The sequence below is a fragment of the Erpetoichthys calabaricus genome, chromosome 2, assembly GCF_900747795.2.
Source record: "Erpetoichthys calabaricus chromosome 2, fErpCal1.3, whole genome shotgun sequence".
Lineage (NCBI taxonomy): Eukaryota > Metazoa > Chordata > Cladistia > Polypteriformes > Polypteridae > Erpetoichthys > Erpetoichthys calabaricus.
The window spans coordinates 32,865,992-32,885,849 of record NC_041395.2 but is presented as its reverse complement, the minus strand read 5'-3'; the positions used below and the strand labels follow the sequence as shown (position 1 = coordinate 32,885,849).

General features: G+C 39.3%; 1 protein-coding gene across 1 annotated transcript in view; it reads right to left on the bottom strand.

Moving 5' to 3' along the window:
* ndrg2 (NDRG family member 2) overlaps positions 1-19,858 on the bottom strand; it is a 333,932-nt gene that overhangs the window by 83,391 nt on the left and 230,683 nt on the right. The window contains exons 4-5 of the mRNA XM_028793565.2: positions 5,422-5,527; positions 1,233-1,353 (exon numbers count right to left, since the gene is read on the bottom strand). Of these exons, the coding sequence (XP_028649398.1) occupies positions 1,233-1,353; positions 5,422-5,527 (227 nt within the window). The remainder of the gene's footprint in view (positions 1-1,232; positions 1,354-5,421; positions 5,528-19,858) is intronic.

Sequence of the window (19,858 nt, the reverse complement as noted above, 5' to 3'; positions counted from 1 at the left end):
AGAATTGGGTCTCTCCTTGCTTTTGTCAAGGAGAAGAGGTCAGAGGAGGCTTATCAAGCAGTTTATGCAAAAGCAGCAAATCTCACATCAGACCCTTGAGATGAACCTATTAGAAAGCGCCGTCTGTCACAATTACAGGATCCCCAGGACCGCTACAGAAATTTGTACATGGCCATCCTAGACAATCTCATGGAGCAGATTTCTCAGCGTTTTTCAAATTTGGAAAGCATGAGCTTCTTAGAGTTAGTCAATCCAGGGAAATTTGATTAAATAAGACAAGTGTTTCCAGAGGAGGCATTTGAAAGTGTGCTGAAAAGTTATGGCCATTTCTTTGACTCAGGGAGACTGAGATCTGAACTTCAAGTACTATATTCAGATCATGACTTACAGGGGAGCAGGGGTAAGCTGTGTGATTTCTTGGTGTTTTTTAAAGACATGGAGTTGCATAGTGCAATGCCTCAGCTATACAAGCTGTTGTCGTTAGTGGCAACAATTGGCGCTACATCAGCAGGTGTAGAGAGGAGCTTCTCCTGTTTAAAACGGGTCAAGTCATACACCCACAACACGATGGGCCACGATCGTTTGAGCAACCTTGCTCTCCTGGCCATTGAGAGGAAACTGGTTAAGTCCCTGGAAAAGATGGCCAATTGGTACGACAGGGTCACAGACCATTTTCTGCAAAAGGAATGGAGGGCAGAATTTACGTACAAATAACATAATGAATTTTATGATGAAGGCCTAATATGAGCTTCCCCTGTTTCAAAAGCTAGCAGCCGCCACTGTTCTTGTGTGATTTTGGGCTCTACAAAAATAAATTGTATTGTATTGTATTGTATATAAAATTTTCAAACTCATCTGTCTTACAACAGAGAAGTATTCTGTGGGACCCAAATTGATGAATAATTTTAAGATAACAGTGAGAGAGGTTATTTCATGGTTTGTATTCTTATCTATTTATTTGATGAAATGAATAAACAAAAATTAAACACGCTCCATGTCTGAAAAGACTGAACTAAGTGTCGGCATACATCCAATGTTATACAATTTTGTAAATTGTTAGTCTGCTGTCCATTAAAATTCAAGCTTTGGCAATGTCAAACATACAATAAGCTTGATACTATATAAGTCACAGCATGAGACAAATTTCCTTGTTGAATCATCTGTTCCTTTCCATACCTCCTTTTTCAACATGTACTAATATTAAAAATAAGCATAATAAAAAAATAACATACCCAGATGGGAATGCTGCAGCCCCCTCTTCCTGTCCTGGGGCATCAATGTGGCATACCAGAAAATTTTTGGTAATTTCATACATTTCTTCAAACTTAAACAGGGTTTCAAAACAGTTCTTATCTGCAGATAAAATAGGAAACAAGAGCAATTAGGTTCATTTTTTTACCTAGTAATTTATAAAATATAGTTCAAAATCGTAATGGTTTCCTGTTGAGAGTAATACATAAAATGAGGAAAGAATTAAGTCTTTATGAATGCTGTAATAAAAGTAAACAAAGTAATATTTTATCTGCCTGAAACAAACAGCCATTCTCATGAAAGTACTCAAATAAACTTCTGACCTCAAAATGGTGATAGTGGGTGGATAGAAAAATGTGCACTTTGAATGTGGTTTGGCTTTCTCTCGTTTGCACTGGATTTTGGGCAGAGAAAGGAGCGATGCAAATCCTTGAGAATTTTTATATAGTTCTAGTACACAAATCACTGTTTCCTGTCACAAATGTACTCACTTTTGTACCTGCTCGACCTGTTAAGGGTCAGACTGTGTCTAGGAATAGTCTTAGAGCTTCACCTGAAGGATTTCCCAGGCAGTGCTTGGCTAGGTGTACAGAAAGTTTCAATTCTAGCAGAATTTGCTAGATTTTCCCTTGGGTACCCAGGAGTTAATTCATATAACATACAGTGCCCATCAATAGTCACCCCCTTGGAAGTTTTCATATTTTAAGGGTTATACAACATTGAACTACAAAGGATTTAATTTGGCCTTTTTGACACCGATCAACAGAAAAGAGACTCTTTATCATCAAAGGGAAAACAGATCTCCGCAACAAGGTATAAATCAATTACAAATATAAAACACAATACAACTGATCACATAAGTATTCACCCCATTCATTTAGCAGATGTACCTTTGGCAGCCATGACAGCCTTGAGTCTGTGTGCATCTCTCGATTTCAGCTTTCTACATCTGGGGTCTCATTTATAAAACTGTGCATGGAGCAGAGTATGACAATATACATAAGCCATAAAAAAATGTGATTTATAAAACCTGGCGTACGCACATTTCTACTCAATTTACCCTTTATAAATTACAATCACATTGTAAATGTGCATATGTAAATGCACCTCGAACGCTACTCCAAAACAACCATACATGGACTACGTTAATGAACCTCATACATATGCAATCACGATGGCGTAGACCTTCATTTGCTGGTGCAGGAGACTCCCATATTACGCATCGAGACATCAGCACCTGCATTTGTTGAGTGCTATGCTGTGTTTCATAACTGAACACATAAGAACAAGTGTGACATTATAGTGCATCTCCGCTGTGTTCCTGTAGATGGGGAAAGGCGTAAAATGCCAGTGTCTGAGTGGACAGCCACTGTCACTTGGTACATATAAGAACAGAATTGCTAATGAATAGTATATGTCACATGAAAACTGAGGATTCAGCCACTTAACTTGCCAGCACATCCACCTCCACGTATAATACCACCACCTCTGTGAAAACTACTTTGCCTTAAAATAAATGAACCTTGGGTTGACCCAGGTCATCGAGCAACAAACATTTTCAGTCTCATCTTGCAGCACTGAAGACAAAAATTCATTTGAAGGAGCCAGTGACTCCTAAAAGAAAAAAAATTAGGAGCCAATAGCTTTGATGTAGGTGCCAAGTAATGAAATATGTAAAATGTTAATCTTTCAGTCTCTTGCTTTTCTAACCTCCGTGTATATGTGCCTAATTCTGTTCCTTCTCCTGCGCAATACATCCTTCCCTTGTGCCTTTATGTTTGTCTTGATGATTTGGGTCACTTTCAAACTATGTACAGTCCTTAAGAACAGTGCATTTTACTCAGGCTCTGAGTCTGTGTCACAGCCCATCAGAATGTCAGCGTCAGAAGGTCTTCCAATGTAATTTGTTTAGTTTTGATTGAAGTAAGCCAGCATTTGACTCAGGTAACCACTCAAGTGATGAGCCTCCTGTGCTGATTCTGTCTAAATCCTCCAAGGTTGACACACTGAGTGAGTTTTGCACTTTTGGTTTTATTCTGAAAAGCCATGTTCACACTGAGCTGCTGAAATAGGAAAAACTTGCATGATCTTAACAAGATACAGAATATTGTGGAAATCTGTCCAATAAAGCTGTTGTAAGAATTGGCCTTTAATCAGAATTTCTAGTAATCTCCATTCAATTTGTACCGACATAACATCTCATGCATTCTTCAACAAGACTTATTGTTATCAGTACATTAAAGTGTCAATCTCATTTTTTCCAAAAGTGGTTAAATCATCTGGCCATGAATCATGATAGAAGACTGAGAAGCATCAAGTGACCCCAGACCCATGTGAGTTTCCTTGCTGTGTATTACCCCTCATATTTTTAAACCAGCTCTTTAGGTCAGTGAGTGTAACCTCCACTGTTTTCTCAACATGCAATTGAAGGTTGTCTCTAAAGTTGGTGAGACTTGGACCGTTGAGTTGGATATTCTTAAGTTTAATGCCTGTATTGGTACTACTCCCTGCTTTTTAGTTTTCAGTCTGTCTGAGATCTGATTGTTATTTTGGGGCAGCACATTTTTAAGCTGAGTAAGAGATTCTAGCCCAATGTGCTGCAGAAACCACAACTTTCCATTCCTTAGTGGCCTCTCTGATATCCCCTTGATTGTGAAAGCACAACTGTCAATAGCTACTACAATTTGAGGCAAAATCAAAGATGGCAGGGGGCAGACATTTCTACAGCTCTGCTCCAACCGTGGAAATGAGTGGATAGGACAGAAGGTCACAATAGACATGAAAGTGATAAAGAAGACTTTCTACAACCTTTTAAAATACATTTTGAAGAATTTTACCTGTCCGGCATTTTGCATCTGTTACAATATAATTAGTTCAAAGTTTCAATGAGTTCATTCGCCACTGGCGAACTACGGAGAAATGATAACCGGCAAAGCCCATTTTTGATCGCATTTGTGACCATTTTAGTTGCAGTCTGCTGCCCTGTCTTGGCATCACAGAGGACTACTACATTAATGGATAGTTACGTGTTGTTTTTCTAAAACATCTTTAAATAAACCATCTTCAGAAAGTTCTCTTGTGAACGATAACACACTTGAGCATTTGAATTGCGCCCTACCTCCTCCCACCCCCATTGGTCAGGAGTCCAGGCAGTAACAGCTTATTTATTGGCTAATACTGCACTTCACGTGTTATCAATAAATCAAGTGCACTCGTGTATAACACGTATATGAATGTAATGACAGGAGGATGGTCTAACATTTGATTGCTCATATGCATTTGAATGCATTCCATTTTTGTTTACGAGAGCATTTTACAGAGGTGGTTTATTTAACAATATATTAGCAAAAATATGTGTGTTTGGGATAAGGATGTGAGGATAAGACTGGATGAGTTGACATGTGGATTATGTGTAACGAGTAACATGAGATTTTTTCACAGATGCTTTGTTATTGTTTACCATTGTCCAGTGCTGGGCAACATCTACTAAATCAGAAACTTTGTTATCTGGGATCAGCATTAAAACATAAGATTGAAAATTTTTATCTGTGATCACTATAAACTACCTGTGGTAAGTAGCATATAAAAATATGTTTTTTGGTTAAAGTATTCCTTTAATTTATAATAAAGTGATATTAAAGCCATGCATTTCCATCAGTTCTGTCTTAGCTTCTAATCATGAAAAACTTGAAGCTTGCTGATAAAGGGTAAGTAAACACAGTTATAGATGACAGTTCTTTTTTCACTACAGAACATTTTTTACTGAAATACATCAAGTGAGATAAATCCACCAAATGAACACATAATTAGGTTAGCCTGAGTGAGAAGAACAGCTTTGGGTTACTTGATTTATCGAAAAAATTAGAAAACATGTTGTTCCTTAGGGAGTGTGATGAAGCTGTAAAATTCCAATATAGCATTTTAGAAAGTTGAAAAACTTGTTTGGGATTAATATCCATGCATGGCAGACATTCACTTATAGTGACAACCTGGCACATAATTGAGACTATAATGCAAACGAAAAATCAAAGACGGCTGAATTTCTGCAATGTAGAGTAACCTCAGAGATACTGCAGCTGTCATGATCTCTCAACGAAAGATGACACACCACAATCAAAAGACCAAATGAAGCAGAAGAATAAACTTTACTTAGTAGTAGACTTTACTTACGGTTCAGTCCAACATCGTGATAGGTCAAAATGGCAGGGCGTCGGCTTTTTGGGGTGCCGTGAATGGTTACATGGATCATACCATAGGGGGTCTCAATGCTGTGCTCCTGTGAGAATGACAAATGGGACAAAATTATTTCATTTTGCTTGTAGCTGGCATTAGTTTCCCACAGTTTCTTCATAAGTGCACTTCATCAAAAACATGCTGTATTTAAATGCAATAAACTCTGAAAGACTTCAGAACAATGCAGCAACATAATCTACTCTCATTTAATAAAAAACAAACTTCACAAAATTTTGCTTATTTATAAATGAACACAATATTTAATCATCCTCCATCATATACAGTACAATGCATTGCACTTGCAGAAAGTTACGTATGACAGGATTTTATCACTTAGTTATAAACAATGTGGCCGCATTATCACCCCTCCATGACTAAACATCTACTCAGTGAGGTTAATGGGATGCAGGCACTGAGCAATGATGTGGCTCAGTTTAGTTACAGCCCATAATAGTAGATTACTATTTCAGGTGAACTTGTGTACTACAACTTTCTGCTTTTTTTTTTTGCATTTTTGTTTTATGATACTAACAGTCCTCTCTTGGGTCCTGTCCTTCAATTACTTAAGTAGTAGGCTACATTTAGGCCTGCTTAACCCACATTGCCTGTTCCACAATCATCTCTAGTGTGAAAAAAAAGTATATAGAAATATTGAAGACATCTATAAAAGAAAAAATACAGTACAATACAGTTGCTAATATCTGTCTAGGAACAAGCAACAATGTAATGACATGGAAGCTGTAGATTTTACTGCGTACCTTCAGGAGTGTTTAGCTTGTGTAATGTTTGATTTTAGTTGGTGATATTTTCTCATCTCCCATAAAACAAATCAAATATGCCACATTACATTGAAGCAGCACATGGATTATGAGTGTAAGCTCTTCACACATCCACACGGCCAGTGAATTAAAGAGTTAAAGCAATCATAACTCTGATATCACTTAGTTTAGGCATCTAAATAGTCCTTCCCATTATCTAAAACAGTGGCACCCAACCCACGACTCTCTGGCCACAAGCGGTTCTTCAAAGGCCAGTAGCTTAAAAAAATAATAAAAAAGCATTGTCTAAAGAATTCATTTCATTCTCATTCACGCACATCAATCTATTACACCCCTGAAAAACACAATCACAATGTGCCTCAGGTCTTGCGCAAAGACAACTAGCGTGGACACAGATAAACTAGCATTTCTGGCAACCACTGATTGCTGAAATCAAGATGCAGAGAGTCCCAGACTGCTGCTTTATCTTTAATTACTTCCAAAACTTTACATCTGTTTATTAAAGTAACACAGTCAAGAGCAACGAGTAAACTAAAAACAAAAGAAAATATACAGTAACCATACATTTCTAACATTTTACACACATATTACAGAGAAACAAAATAAATGAAACAGCACTGTGATCAAATTTGTGTACCTCGCTCTGCTCACCAAGAGTGCAACAATTTGAAAGATTGTGTGTGTTTCACAGATCAGCGTTTGCCTTCCGTTATCTTCTCACATTCAGTCGATAAAGAATAGAAGCCAAAACAGCAAGTAAACTAATTCATACATCAAAATAAAAACAGCAAGTACACAGCTGAAGCAAAATTTGCTTCTGGTCCAATTTGCAGTGCCATCACGAAGCTAAATACCCAAAGTTCAGTACCGACTTTCCGAATAGGGTGGACAGCTACAGCGCAAAAGGCTGGTGAGACTCAAACAGAACAGAATTGCTCAGGAAAAACGTCTTCCACATACTTCTAGTGAAAGGGCCGTGATGATCAGCAATGCTGTCTGTTATGCTGTTACGGGCTGTGAAAAACAGCAATGTGCTGTCTGTGGCTGTTATGGACTTTGTGATCAACACTTGGAAATCACTGCCAGTAATGTTGAAATTTGTAGATGCAGTGATAATAAATTACAGTTATTACATCATGTGTTTCATCGCTTAAAAACATACGAGGGATGTTCAAAAAGTTTCCGCACTTTTATATTTTTGTTAGATGGGAGGAGTAGTATGATTGGTTGTGTCTGAGAGTGTCATGTGACTGGGAAAATTAAATCGCAAAGGAAGATGTCAATGTAGAAAAGTGATGTCACTTGTTTTTGAAATTCTTAATAAATAGAGTTAAAAAAAGTGCAGAAACATTTTCAACGTCCCTAACATATTATCTTTATTCTCAAATGCATAATGGTTTCAGGGAGGAAAGGGATATGTTTGGAGTGCAGCTCTTGTCAGTGTGGCTCCTGAGTAGGGTATGGTTCAGTACTGCTGATCTAAATCAACTTAGGCATCATACTGTAAAGCAGGGCTATTCAATTACAGTTTCAGTGGGGCCAGAATTTCAAACCAAGAAATGTAGCTGGGCCAGGCATTTTCAGGAGGCGGTACGCAGCAGGTAATGACAAATTTTAAATCAACACAAATGAATGTATTTAAAAGCAAGTCATGTTTATTCATTGTTTCCCTTTTACATTTGGTCACATCTCACACAGGCACATCAAAAATGTAGAACAAAAAACAACAAAAAAGGTATAACCGAACAGAATTTGAGGTAGTAGCAATACTTTTTTCCACTTTTGAAATAAAAAAATAAACATTTTGCTGTCGTCTGACCCAGAGACATCTCAAAGTACATAAATTCAAAAAAGTATACAGTAGTAACAATAACATTGGTTTCCCTTTTGAAATATGAGATCCTCCCCCAATTTAAATGGGTGGTCATAACAGGCGAGGGATTTTTTTTTTTCTTCATAGAACTTAAACTGTTTCATTCACACGGTGTTAATGACTCATATGACGGAGGAATTTTAAATCTGAGGTCCACAACAACGCCTTTCCTGTTGAAATTGTTTCCCCATTTCCCAGAAAAAAAACTACCTGAGTAAATGTTTAAGAGCAAGGCACCATGTATGGCGTGAAAATGAATTGGTACATTTATTTTAATGATTTGTCTTTAAAATTCTTGGGTGTCAAGTGATGAATTGTTTACTAAATCTTATTTTCCATATTTGTTTGTTGATGAGATCCCTTTGAAGAATTTATTGGTAATAGAACATATTGTGCGCACGCCAAAACGACTGAAGTAACAACTAACAAAGTAGCATTTTTGATACCATTTTAATTTTAAAGTTTACTGTCCACCATCAATCACAGAGCACCTGTAATCAGAATAATAAGTTTAATGTCACTGTGCTCTGTAGAAAAATTATTTTTTAAATCCACTCACATGTACAGGCCAGGCCAAAGTTAGCACACAGGGGATCTCAGCATTTAGAACTGCTAGGCAAGCATTTGAAGAGAGAAAGGTACAACTACGAAAATGGGCATTGTACTATTTCTGTATGTTAGAGATGAAACTGAATCCTCTCCTTGCCTTGTTTGGAACCTAAGTAAGGGCCTGCACGTGGAGAAAACAGTATAAAAGACTTGGACAGCAGCCAAATACTTTGAAGCCAAAGGACTGATGGAAGATTACATCATCCGTCCTGGAAACCCTTCCAGCGAAGCGACGGAAAATGGCAGACAGTATACATTGAGATCCCACCTTGATAAAGTATTGTCATTTGGCTTCCTCCGTCTGTAATGCCGCGTAAATCGTCATTAAAGAAAGCTAATGTATTTTCTCTTATGTGATTTCTTACCGCCATATCACTATGGAAGAGATATTGCCTTTTAATATTATATCTATATAATTTCGGGTTACAGTAATCCTCTCCTCGATCGCGGGGGTTGCGTTCCAGAACTCCCCGCGAAAGGTGAAAATCCGCGAAGTAGAAACCATATGTTTATATGGTTATTTTTATATTGTCATGCTTGGGTCACAGATTTGCACAGAAACACAGGAGGTTGTAGAGAGACAGGAACTTTATTCAAACACTGCAAACAAACATTTGTCTCTTTTTCAAAAGTTTAAACTGTGCTCCATGACAAGACAGAGATGACAGTTCTGTCTCACAAGAATGCAAACATATCTTCCTCTTCAAAGTAGTGCGCGTCAGGAGCAGAGAATGTCAGAGAGAAAGAGAAAAAAGCAAACAATCAAAAATCAATAGGGCTGTTTGGCTTTTAAGTATGCAAAGCACCGCTGGACAAAGCAGCTGCAAGGAAGGGAGCAATGTGAAGGTAGTCTTTCAGCATTTTTAGACGAGCGTCCGTATCATCTAGGGGTGCGAAGAGCCCCTCTGCTCACACCCCCTCCATCAGGAGCAGAGAGTGAGAGAGAGAGAAAAGCAAACAATCAAAAATCAATACGTGCTGTTTGATCTTTTAAGTATGTGAAGCACCGTGCAGTAAACATATCGCTTGACAAAGCAGCCACATGTAAGCCCAGCAAGGAAAAGAGCAATGTGAAGGTAGTCTTTCAGCGTTTTTTGAGGAGCGGCCGTATCCTCTAGGGGTGCGAACAGCCCCCATGCTCACAATATATTTAAAGAGTTTTATTTAATACGTAATACACGCTCTGATTGGGTAGCTTCTCAGCCATCTGCTAATAGCGTCCCTTGTATGAAATCAACTGGGCAAACCAACTGAGGAAGCATGTACCAGAAATTAAAAGACCCATTGTCCGCGAACCAGCAAAAAATCCGCGATATATATTTAAATATGCTTACATATAAAATCCGCGATAGAGTGAAGCCGCGAAAGTCGAAGCGCGATATAGTAAGGGATTACTGTACTTAAAATGCCGCAATTACAAAAGAATTTATTCCAACTAGGGAGCTATCGCCCCCTACAGGAAATAAGTAAAACGACTGTAATACACCATGAACCTTAAAATACAGAAACAGAGGCAGGCAAATGCTCATATGTGTTTACTAACAGATAGGCCGGCATTTTGCATGGAGTATAAGTTAAAGCAAAAGAGAAACAGTATGCAAAGATGCACAAACACAAAGAGATCGGTGACAACAAATCTTAGTGTGATGCGCCAAATCAGAAGGGACAACTGAATTTTACGGGGCACAGATATATTCATAATAGGGGACTTATGGGATGGGCAGATGAATTGCAAATGTTTTGCATGCTTAACCTTTTGCTTTGATGACTGGTTGCGTCATGTTCAGCCCTTTGTTCATTATTCCGGCACAAGCGTAACCAGCCTCTTGTTGAAATTCACGGGCATCCCATCAGCAGCGTCGTGTACTTAGAAATATTTTCCAGGGCACGCGTCTCCAACTCTGATGTCATTTTCACCACGACTCCCTCGCTCCCAGCGCAGGATATAAACTAGCCTATTCACTTCTGGGATATGTAAGGGGGAGCCCGTACCGACACATATGTTAATGGCACATCCGCTTACAAAATAATAAAATGGCCTTTTGCATCTGTTACAATATAATCAGTTTTAAGTTTCAATGATGTCATTCACCACTGGCGAACTAAGTAGAAATGATAATCGCCAAAAGCCCATTTTTGGTTGCATTTGAGACCATTTTAGTTGCAGTCTGGAGCCCTGGCGGGACCTACGGGTTGGGTCAATTGGAGGTTGCTTCTGGGCCACATGGGGCTACCATTGAATAGGCCTGCTGTAAAGTCTCGACTCTTCTGTAAAAACCTGTGAGCTACAGAAGCAGACTGTGACCTTTGGCCATAACAGCAGCCGTACATAGCATTCAGGAAACAACACTTATGGGACATCACTTTCTGTATAATAAAGAACTTGTGATGCTCTCTGCAGCATCTTTTGTGTGGCTTGGTGGCAATACAGATCCACATTTGAATTGGCAGTTCACAGAGATGTGGACTGTGCGTCAGACTTGATTCCCACGGACAGTAGGTGACTCGAATCGGCACAGGAGAGCGTGGATCAGAGTTACGGAGAAGCAGTGTCAGTATGAAACAGGAACCGTTGACAGACTAAAATGGTACATTACAGTATTTGGATCAACGACTCAACAATTACTATATTTGGGTCCATCTCTCTAGAAAGCCTAGCTGTCTTTATGAACTTTGAAATGACAGATAAAGTTTAAAGATGGTATTGCCATGTTAATGATTTTTGACCCACCAATATTTCAGACTGTCTTTACATTCTTTGCATTAAATTGATAATAACCAAACTTGATCATCCTCGGCGCTCAACACGCTGATTAGTCCTGATGGCTTTTGCAGGTATGAAGCATGAAAAGTATATTAACATAATGGAAATTAAAGGAATGTAATTTAAAACATGAATAACTGTGGTGATATAATGTGAATTTATAAATCATTTATCTTAAGCCCAAGTCAAGTCAACACATCATCAGCAAGTCAGTCTAAGCCAATTCTTTTCTTAAAATATTGGTAAGCAAGTCCTAAGTCACTAAATTTAAGACTCAAATCAACTCATGTCGGGCGGCACGGTGGCGCAGTGGGTAGCGCTGCTGCCTCGCAGTTGGGAGACCTGGGGACCTGGGTTTGCTTCCCGGGTCCTCCCTGCGTGGAGTTTGCATGTTCTCCCCGTGTCTGCATGGGTTTCCTCCCACAGTCCAAAGACATGCGGGTTAGGTGGATTGGCGATTCTAAATTGGCCCTAGTGTGTGCTTGGTGTGTGGGTGTGTGTCCTGCGGTGGGTTGGCACCCTGCCCAGGATTGGTTCCTGCCTTGTGCCCTGTGTTGGCTGGGATTGGCTCCAGCAGACCCCCGTGACCCTGTGTTCGGATTCAGTGGGTTGGAAAATGGATGGATGGATGGATCAACTCATGTCATTTAAGTCACCCACCTCTGCTATCATATGGAGAATGAAGCAGCAGACAGTGTGGCGTTTGTGGGTGGTACAGTGGACTTTAAAACATAAGAATGCCCGTTCAATACCAATATCTGACCCCCTGCTTCACCCAACATAAATCATGTAATCAGTCAAATACAAGTTATATACATAAAAAACATTGTTATGGATCTTGATATTGCAACTTAACCAGTTCAGGATCACAGGGGTCCAGAGCCAGCACTAGGCTCAAGGCAGAAACCAGTCCTTGTTGGAATGTCAATTCATTACAGGTAAGATTTGAAATGGAGTGTCATCCTCGAGAGTTTGGGACCCCTTAAAATTAACCACATGGACTTCCTATCAGCTTCATATTTAAAATTGAGGGGGTCTCTGAGAATAGATTTCAAAGTATGTTATGGTGGCTGTTCCTGGGTTTGTGATAAAAACATTTTGTAACAGCTGGCAGACAGCACTCTAGCAAGTGGGCGGGACATGGTGCCAGCTGTCTGTGACTGCCTCGCAGCTGGGTGGGGCTAAGTGCTTGATTGGCAGCAGCCCCTCCAGCAGGGCACGTTAATACACCCTTTGATAAGCACTGACAGGATTTCAGAAAGAGGGCTGAGACTTTTAGTGAAAAAGGATAAGCAGGAGTAACACGCAGCTGTTAGGGCTTGTCTTGGTCTCAGTTGCTGTGTCTGAGGATTATTTTAAGTAGCAAAAAGACAAGTAGATGATTTCTTACACAGAACTGTAGTCAGGGACAACAAAGGGTCAAAACTGGGAGATCAAAAATAATCAGACTACCAGGAATCAAAGGGCAAGAAGTCAAAGGCAAAATGAAAGTCAGAAAACAGAAAACAAACTTAATGCTAGAGCCTACTTGGATAATAAAGAGAATCAAGATGTAGTGTATCTGCCAAGGGCTAACACATAATAAAGCTGTTGTGAATTTATAATGTCAAGATTATAAGATCACAATTGATAGGGTTATGTGGCTTATCACAATGGCATCATGTAAACAAAGAAAATCAAGATGTTAACAAAATCAAACTTTTCAAAGTAAAATCTAAATGGAAGCATAAACCTCAAAATTGAAATCTACATGTCCTAAAATAAAACATATAAAAAAGCACACATATTTAAAAAGTGTTTAATATTACAATAGTGATGCTGAAGGGTGGGAGAGGAGACAGCAGAAAGCGATGGCAGGTGCTCAAACCTCGATGCCCAGAAGCAGAGCTGTAGTACCTTATTATTGATTCTCAAACCACACATCGAGAGTGCAGATTACTACAATCTCCTGTTGAGAAGAGAGGTATACTGGATTTACAAATTGGGAACAGTTACTCTGGGTGGGCTCAGTGAAGAAAATAGGAACGATAAGACTCTGCTCTTGTGATTCACCAATACTGGAGAAGGAACTCTGTTTGTCTCCAATCAACTTTTATTATTATCTTCTTTTGTTAGTCTCTGTATTTGTAGATGAATGATTCAGCAGTATCGTGAACTTTCCACTTAATCATATGTGCCCAGTGTTTTGACTTTTATTTAAACCTTTGAAGCTGAGGTCTACATTAAGCAGGCTGATTGGTTCTACCTTGGCTGGTCATTTCTAAAATTTGAAATTGTTTTTAACTTGTGAGTTTGACTTTTATCACACCAATATGTAAAGTGTCAAAATAGTTTTCACTGTATTTACGGTCATTACATGCAGCCATATCCCCAAAAGGATTACAAAGGTGTTTGCAGCCCTGGAGAAACACTTAGATTGTCCGAACTGTGCTGGTGTGGCTACCATGTAAACTACGATGTCTACTACAGCCTTCTGCTACATACAGTATAGTGACTGTACATCAGTGGGCCTGCTGATCTGGACTTGGGCCACTGAAATGATTTTCATGGCTTTGTTCATGAATGGTTGTATTTTGTTGTATGAAGTATATAATATTAGTTAATATTTTTTATTTTGTGTATTGTTTTGTTTATTAGGTACTCATGGATGTTTGACAATTAACTGAAATTAAACTGCTTGCATCAATAGCATACCTTGATACTTGACAGTATTCATGTTGTACTGCAAAAACCCAAAGGATGACTCCCACAAACACAGGGAGAACATGCAACGTCTACACAGACAACAAACAAACGGTGCCTGGTATTTGTCATGTTAAAAAATCCTCTCCGTGACACACTAACACTGAGTACTTTCACCCAACAAATTATTCATCAGAAGTGTGACAAGAAATGCTATGGGGTCATTTTGTTGTGTGTTCAGACAATAGTGTGTGTGTACATATATTTATTTACCTGCTAATGTATTTATTTATTTAAACAGCTTCTGTTAAAAGGCAAATTTCCCCCAGGAACAAATATGTATGTATGTATGTATGTATGTATGTATGTATGTATGTATGTATGTATGTATGTATGTATCTATCTATCTATCTATCTATCTATCTATCTATCTATCTATCTATCTATCTATCTATCTATCTATCTATCTATCCATCCATCCATCCATCCATCCATCCATCCATCCATCCATCCATCCATCCATCTATCTATCTATTGAATAAAAGAACTAGGAGATCCACGGGAGGTAAATACTAAAACTGAAGTCATAAAACCAAGAGGTCAAAAAGGGAATTTAGTGACAAAACCTAACCATGAACCAAAATTTCTAGTTGAAAAATCCAAGATGGCACAGAAAATTCTTAAGCCTAAACAAAAAAAAGACTTGTGAACAAACTTTGTATTTCACTGTGTAATGTGCAAAATCACAGTGCGCCCACCTTTATACCATGTGAATTCTAAAACCACTTGATTGGTGACCTCTGATGTCACTGTTGGTAACTTCACACCAATTAAGTATACAAAGCCCACAAAAAAGCGTTGCAGAACCAATGTAGGATGTACTTCAAGACAGAGAAGTTTTTATCTGAGGCACCTCTGCACGATAACCACCTTTTTCCACCCTCTCAAATGTACGCAATTTTTAATGTTTAGAAAACATTCACGATTAAATCACTCAGAGATTAGTACATAGACAACAACTTTGCATCCTACAGACAATTACACTCCAAATTTAACTTTCTATCAACCCAATTCTTCCACTATTTCCATATTAAAAACTTTGCTAAACAAAATCTGCCTAATTTTCCACACCTCCCACCTACTACTATTCCGGAAGAAATATTAATCAGTCTTGAGGACTCAGACAGCATTTCTGTAATATATAAAAACTTATTACAGTTCATCCCTTTCAAAGATCCCAGAGTACATTGGGAAAAGGATCTTTTACTCAACATTTGAGAAAAGTGGAAAGTAGCAATGCACAGAATTAACTCAAGCTCCATATGCGCAAAGCATATAATTATTCAACTTAAAATATTTTATCGAGTACATCTGTCTCATTCAAAATTGTCCAAAATGTTTCCAGGGCAACATCCAACCATGCAAACGTTGCAATCGAGCTCTAGCCTCATTGGGCCAAATGCTTTGGGTTGCACCGAATTAACATAATTTTGGACCAAAATCTCTAAATGCCAATCAGACAGCATTGGTGTCACAATCCCTCCTAATCCACTAATAGCTGTGTTTGTGGGTTCCCAGATGGGCTTAAAGTAGAGAAGGACAAACAAGCTGTGATTGCCTTTACTACACTATTGGCATGCAGACTTATCTTGCTCAACTGCAAGAATCCTAACTCTCCTCTTTTTAGTCAGTGGATAACTGATGCTACAGTGTATACCGTTTGAAATGGGAAAAAAATCAAATTGTCACTTAGAGGATCTGTTCATGATGGAGAAGTATAGAGAAGGCCAGAAGGAGTTGCATTGCGTCTTTGTGGACCTGGAAAAAGCATATGACTGCCTTGAGAGGAGTTGTGGTATTGTATGAGGAAGTCGGGAGTGGCAGAAAAGTAACTAAGAGTTGTACAGGATATGTACGAGGAAAGTGTGACAGTGATGAGGTCTGCTGTAGGTGTGATGGATGCATTCAAGGTGTTGGTGGGATTACATCAGGGATCGGCTCTGAGCCCTTTCTTATTTGCAATGGTGATGGACAGGTTGACAGAGGAGATTAGACAGGAGTCCCCGTGGACTATGATGTTTGCTGATGACACTGTGATCTTTGGCGAGAGTAGGGAGCAAGTTGAGGAGACCCTGGAGAAGTGGAGATATGCTCTAGAGAGGAGAGGAATGAAGTTCAGTAGGAAAAAGACAGAATAAATGTGTGTAAATGAGAGGGAGGTCAGTGGAATGTTGAGGATGCAGGGAGTAGAGTTGGCGAAGGTGGATGAGTTTAAATACTTGGGATCAACAGTACAGAGAAATGGGGATTGTGAAAGAGAGGTGAAAAAGAAAGTGCAGGCAGGGTGGAATGGGTGGAGAAGAGTGTCAGGAGTGATTTGTGACAGACAGTATCAGCATGAGTGAAAGGGAAGGCCTACAGGACGGTAGTGAGACCAGCTATGTTATATGGGTTGGAGTTGGTGGCACTGACCAGAAAGCAGGAGACAGAGTTAAAGATGCTAAGATTTGCATTGGGTGTGACGAGGATGGACAGGATTAGAAATGAGGACATTAGAGGGTCAGCTCAAGTTGGACGGTTGGGAGACAAAGTCAGAGAGGCGAGATTGCGTTGGTTTGGACATGTGCAGAGGAGAGATGCTGGGTATATTGGGAGAAGGTTGATAAGGATAGAGCTGCCAGGGAAGAGGAAAAGAGGAAGGCCTAAGAGAAGGTTTATGGATGTGGTGAGAGAGGACATGCAGGTGATGGGTGTAACAAAGCAAGATGCAGAGGACAGAAAGATATGGAAGAAGATGATCCGCTGTAGCAACCCCTAATGGGAGCAGCCCGAAAGAAGAAGAAGAAGAAGGATCTGTTCAAAACTTTTTTAAAACCTGGCAGGATCTAATCAATAATATTTCAGAATAACCTTTTAAATTGGGGAAAAGGTTTTTCTCCCCCTTCTTTTTTTCCTACTCTGGCTCTTGGCCTTGCTCTCTTTTTCATGGGTGGGGGTTGATTTGAACTTAGTTCTGTCAAGTTTGACTTGCTTGTATGGAATGTTACTTGCTTTTAATAAATTCAATGAAAAGTTAAAAAACAATGTTGCAAGAGAATGCCAAAAAGAAATACCTTAATCATAATCACAAGACATTAAATGACGAATATTAAAATAGCAAAGTAATCATCAAAAATTATATGTTTTGAAGTATTTGTGACAAATGCACTTAACATCATGACAATATTGGAGAAAAAGACACATTATTCATGTGACCAATCTTGCCAAATATATGAAAATAATAAAAGCAACAGAATACCATTTAGTAGAATAGGCTGCTTGAGAGTCGTACTGTTTTATAATGTGTTCCAGGATACAAACAACCATGAAACATCACAGCATAATACAAATCTTGCAGTCAGCAGTAAGATAACAGAACTGTTAGCAAATTTTCACAAGAATTAAGATAGAGTCATCAACACATACATCAGGAATGCACACATATTGCTCTGTGCAGGCAGCTCACTGCTGCAGAATCAGCATTTCAGCCACCCACTCGTGAATATCATCTCTGAAAATGGGACACACACAATCCTAGAAAACAAGCCTCCAGTTTTTTGTTTCTTTTTTTTGTTAATAGAAATGCTTTTTGACAATACTGTAGAAGCATCATGTATCTTAAGTAAATAAAATGAGCTTTGCTTTCATGGGTTAATGCAGGCAAAGCATTACATGACTAACTTTATGACCATGGAAGGTCATTAAGTCAGTAATCAAATTAGAAACCATGGCTAATATGATTCAGTATGTTAACCACTGCCGGGTTATGTACTTTGTTATTGATGGAGTGCAGGTTTGTGCATAGCTGTAATGGACTGGTATCTTGCCCAGTGTTGTTTTTCATCTTTCTGCTAATGTTGCAGGGCAGCCTCTGTCACTGTGAACTGGATTAGCTGCTTGGAAGACAGATGGATGGATGTTACACTGTTGTAGTGCCATAGAGAGTGCTGCTACCACACACTTCCACACCCGGCCATAGCCTCGGTGGACTTTGTGTGTTCTCAATTTGCTCATGCGGGTTTACTCTAATTTCTCCAGTAATCTGAGTTATGGTGTGGGGTGCATAAGTGCACTGTGCATTAGACAGGCATCCTGTCTGTAATTCTGTTCCTGAAATGCATGCCAGACCTGCGGAGATCCGTAATGGAATATGCAGCTTCAAAGCTGATAAAATAAATAAAGAGTATTTTGTTTTTTTGCTAATGAAAAGAAAAAAATGTTTTATGCTTAGTAATCTATACCTAGCTGTTATGAAACGTGAGCAATGCCAAGCACAAAGTCCCAAAATCATCCAAAAATGCCTAATACAGGGGAATGTTACCATCAACCTCTAGCTAATAAAAAGGGCAAACAAAGGATATTTATAATGCTCTGTAATAACCCAAAAATCAAAATACAGCTAACATAACAAAGCAAAAGTGTCAAAAGCTCAGAAATAATCTCAACGAAACACTCACCAACTTCCAATTGCATTCAAATGAATGGCAAAGGACTGTGGGTTGACCCCAACTTTATAAGGCTGAGGGCAATCCCTTGTGGTGATGGGCAGGTGGCTCTGCCACAAAATACTAGGCATATAACAAAGGAATGAAGGGAGTTTTGAAAAATGTAAAGAATAATGCAAATCATAAACAAAAGCAATATTAACATACTGTATACAAATAAATCAAAAATGAACCACAAAGACATAAAACAAGAATATGAACCCTAGCCAGAGGAGTAACCCTAGCTGAAATGTAACACTAGAAACATAACGTAACATTTTCAGTCCATCTTATTCCACTTCAGGCTCCTTTCCAAGTCTATCCTTACAGCATCAAGCTCTAAGATGGATGAGGCCACAGTCTGCTGCACTCTATAGTTGGTTTGAGGTTCGCATGGTGGCACATGGGCGGCACGGTGGCACAGTGGTAGCACTGCTGCCTCGCAGTTGGGGGACCTGGGTTCGCTTCCCGGGTCCTTCCTGCGTGGAGTTTGCATGTTCTCCCCGTGTCTGCGTGGGTTTCCTCTCACAGTCCAAGGACATGCAGGTTAGGTGAATTGGCGATTCTAAATTGTCCCTAGTGTATGTGTGTGCATGCCCTGCCCGGGGTTTGTTTCCTGCCATGCACCCTGTGTTGGCTGGGATTGGCTCCAGCAGACCCCCGTGACCCTGTATTAGGATATAGCGGGTTGGATAATGGATGGATGGTGGCACATTGATTAGTATTACTACCTCATACACTCAGCATGTGTCGACTTTGCATGTTCTCCACTTGTCTAATTTTGCTCCCACATCTCCAAAGATGAGCAGGTTAGGTTATTTGGAGACTCAAAACTGGCCATGTGTGAGTATCTGTGGATGAGCGGGACCTGAAGGAAACAATTCATCACTTTCTTCTGCTCCAGTAGTCCCTCTTACTCCCACCTTCAACACCTACTGTAGATGCCACTCTTTCAGCTTTAATAAAAGGACACTACACTCACTGAGAAAATTATTAGGAACACCTCTACACCTGCTTATGCATGCAATTATCAGCAAGGAGTGTTGGGATAACAACTTAAAGGGAATACACGTTCCATAGTCAGACTACTTTTTAAAGTATCGAGTAACCTAAAGAAATACTTATTTTATTGAAGTAAAATACT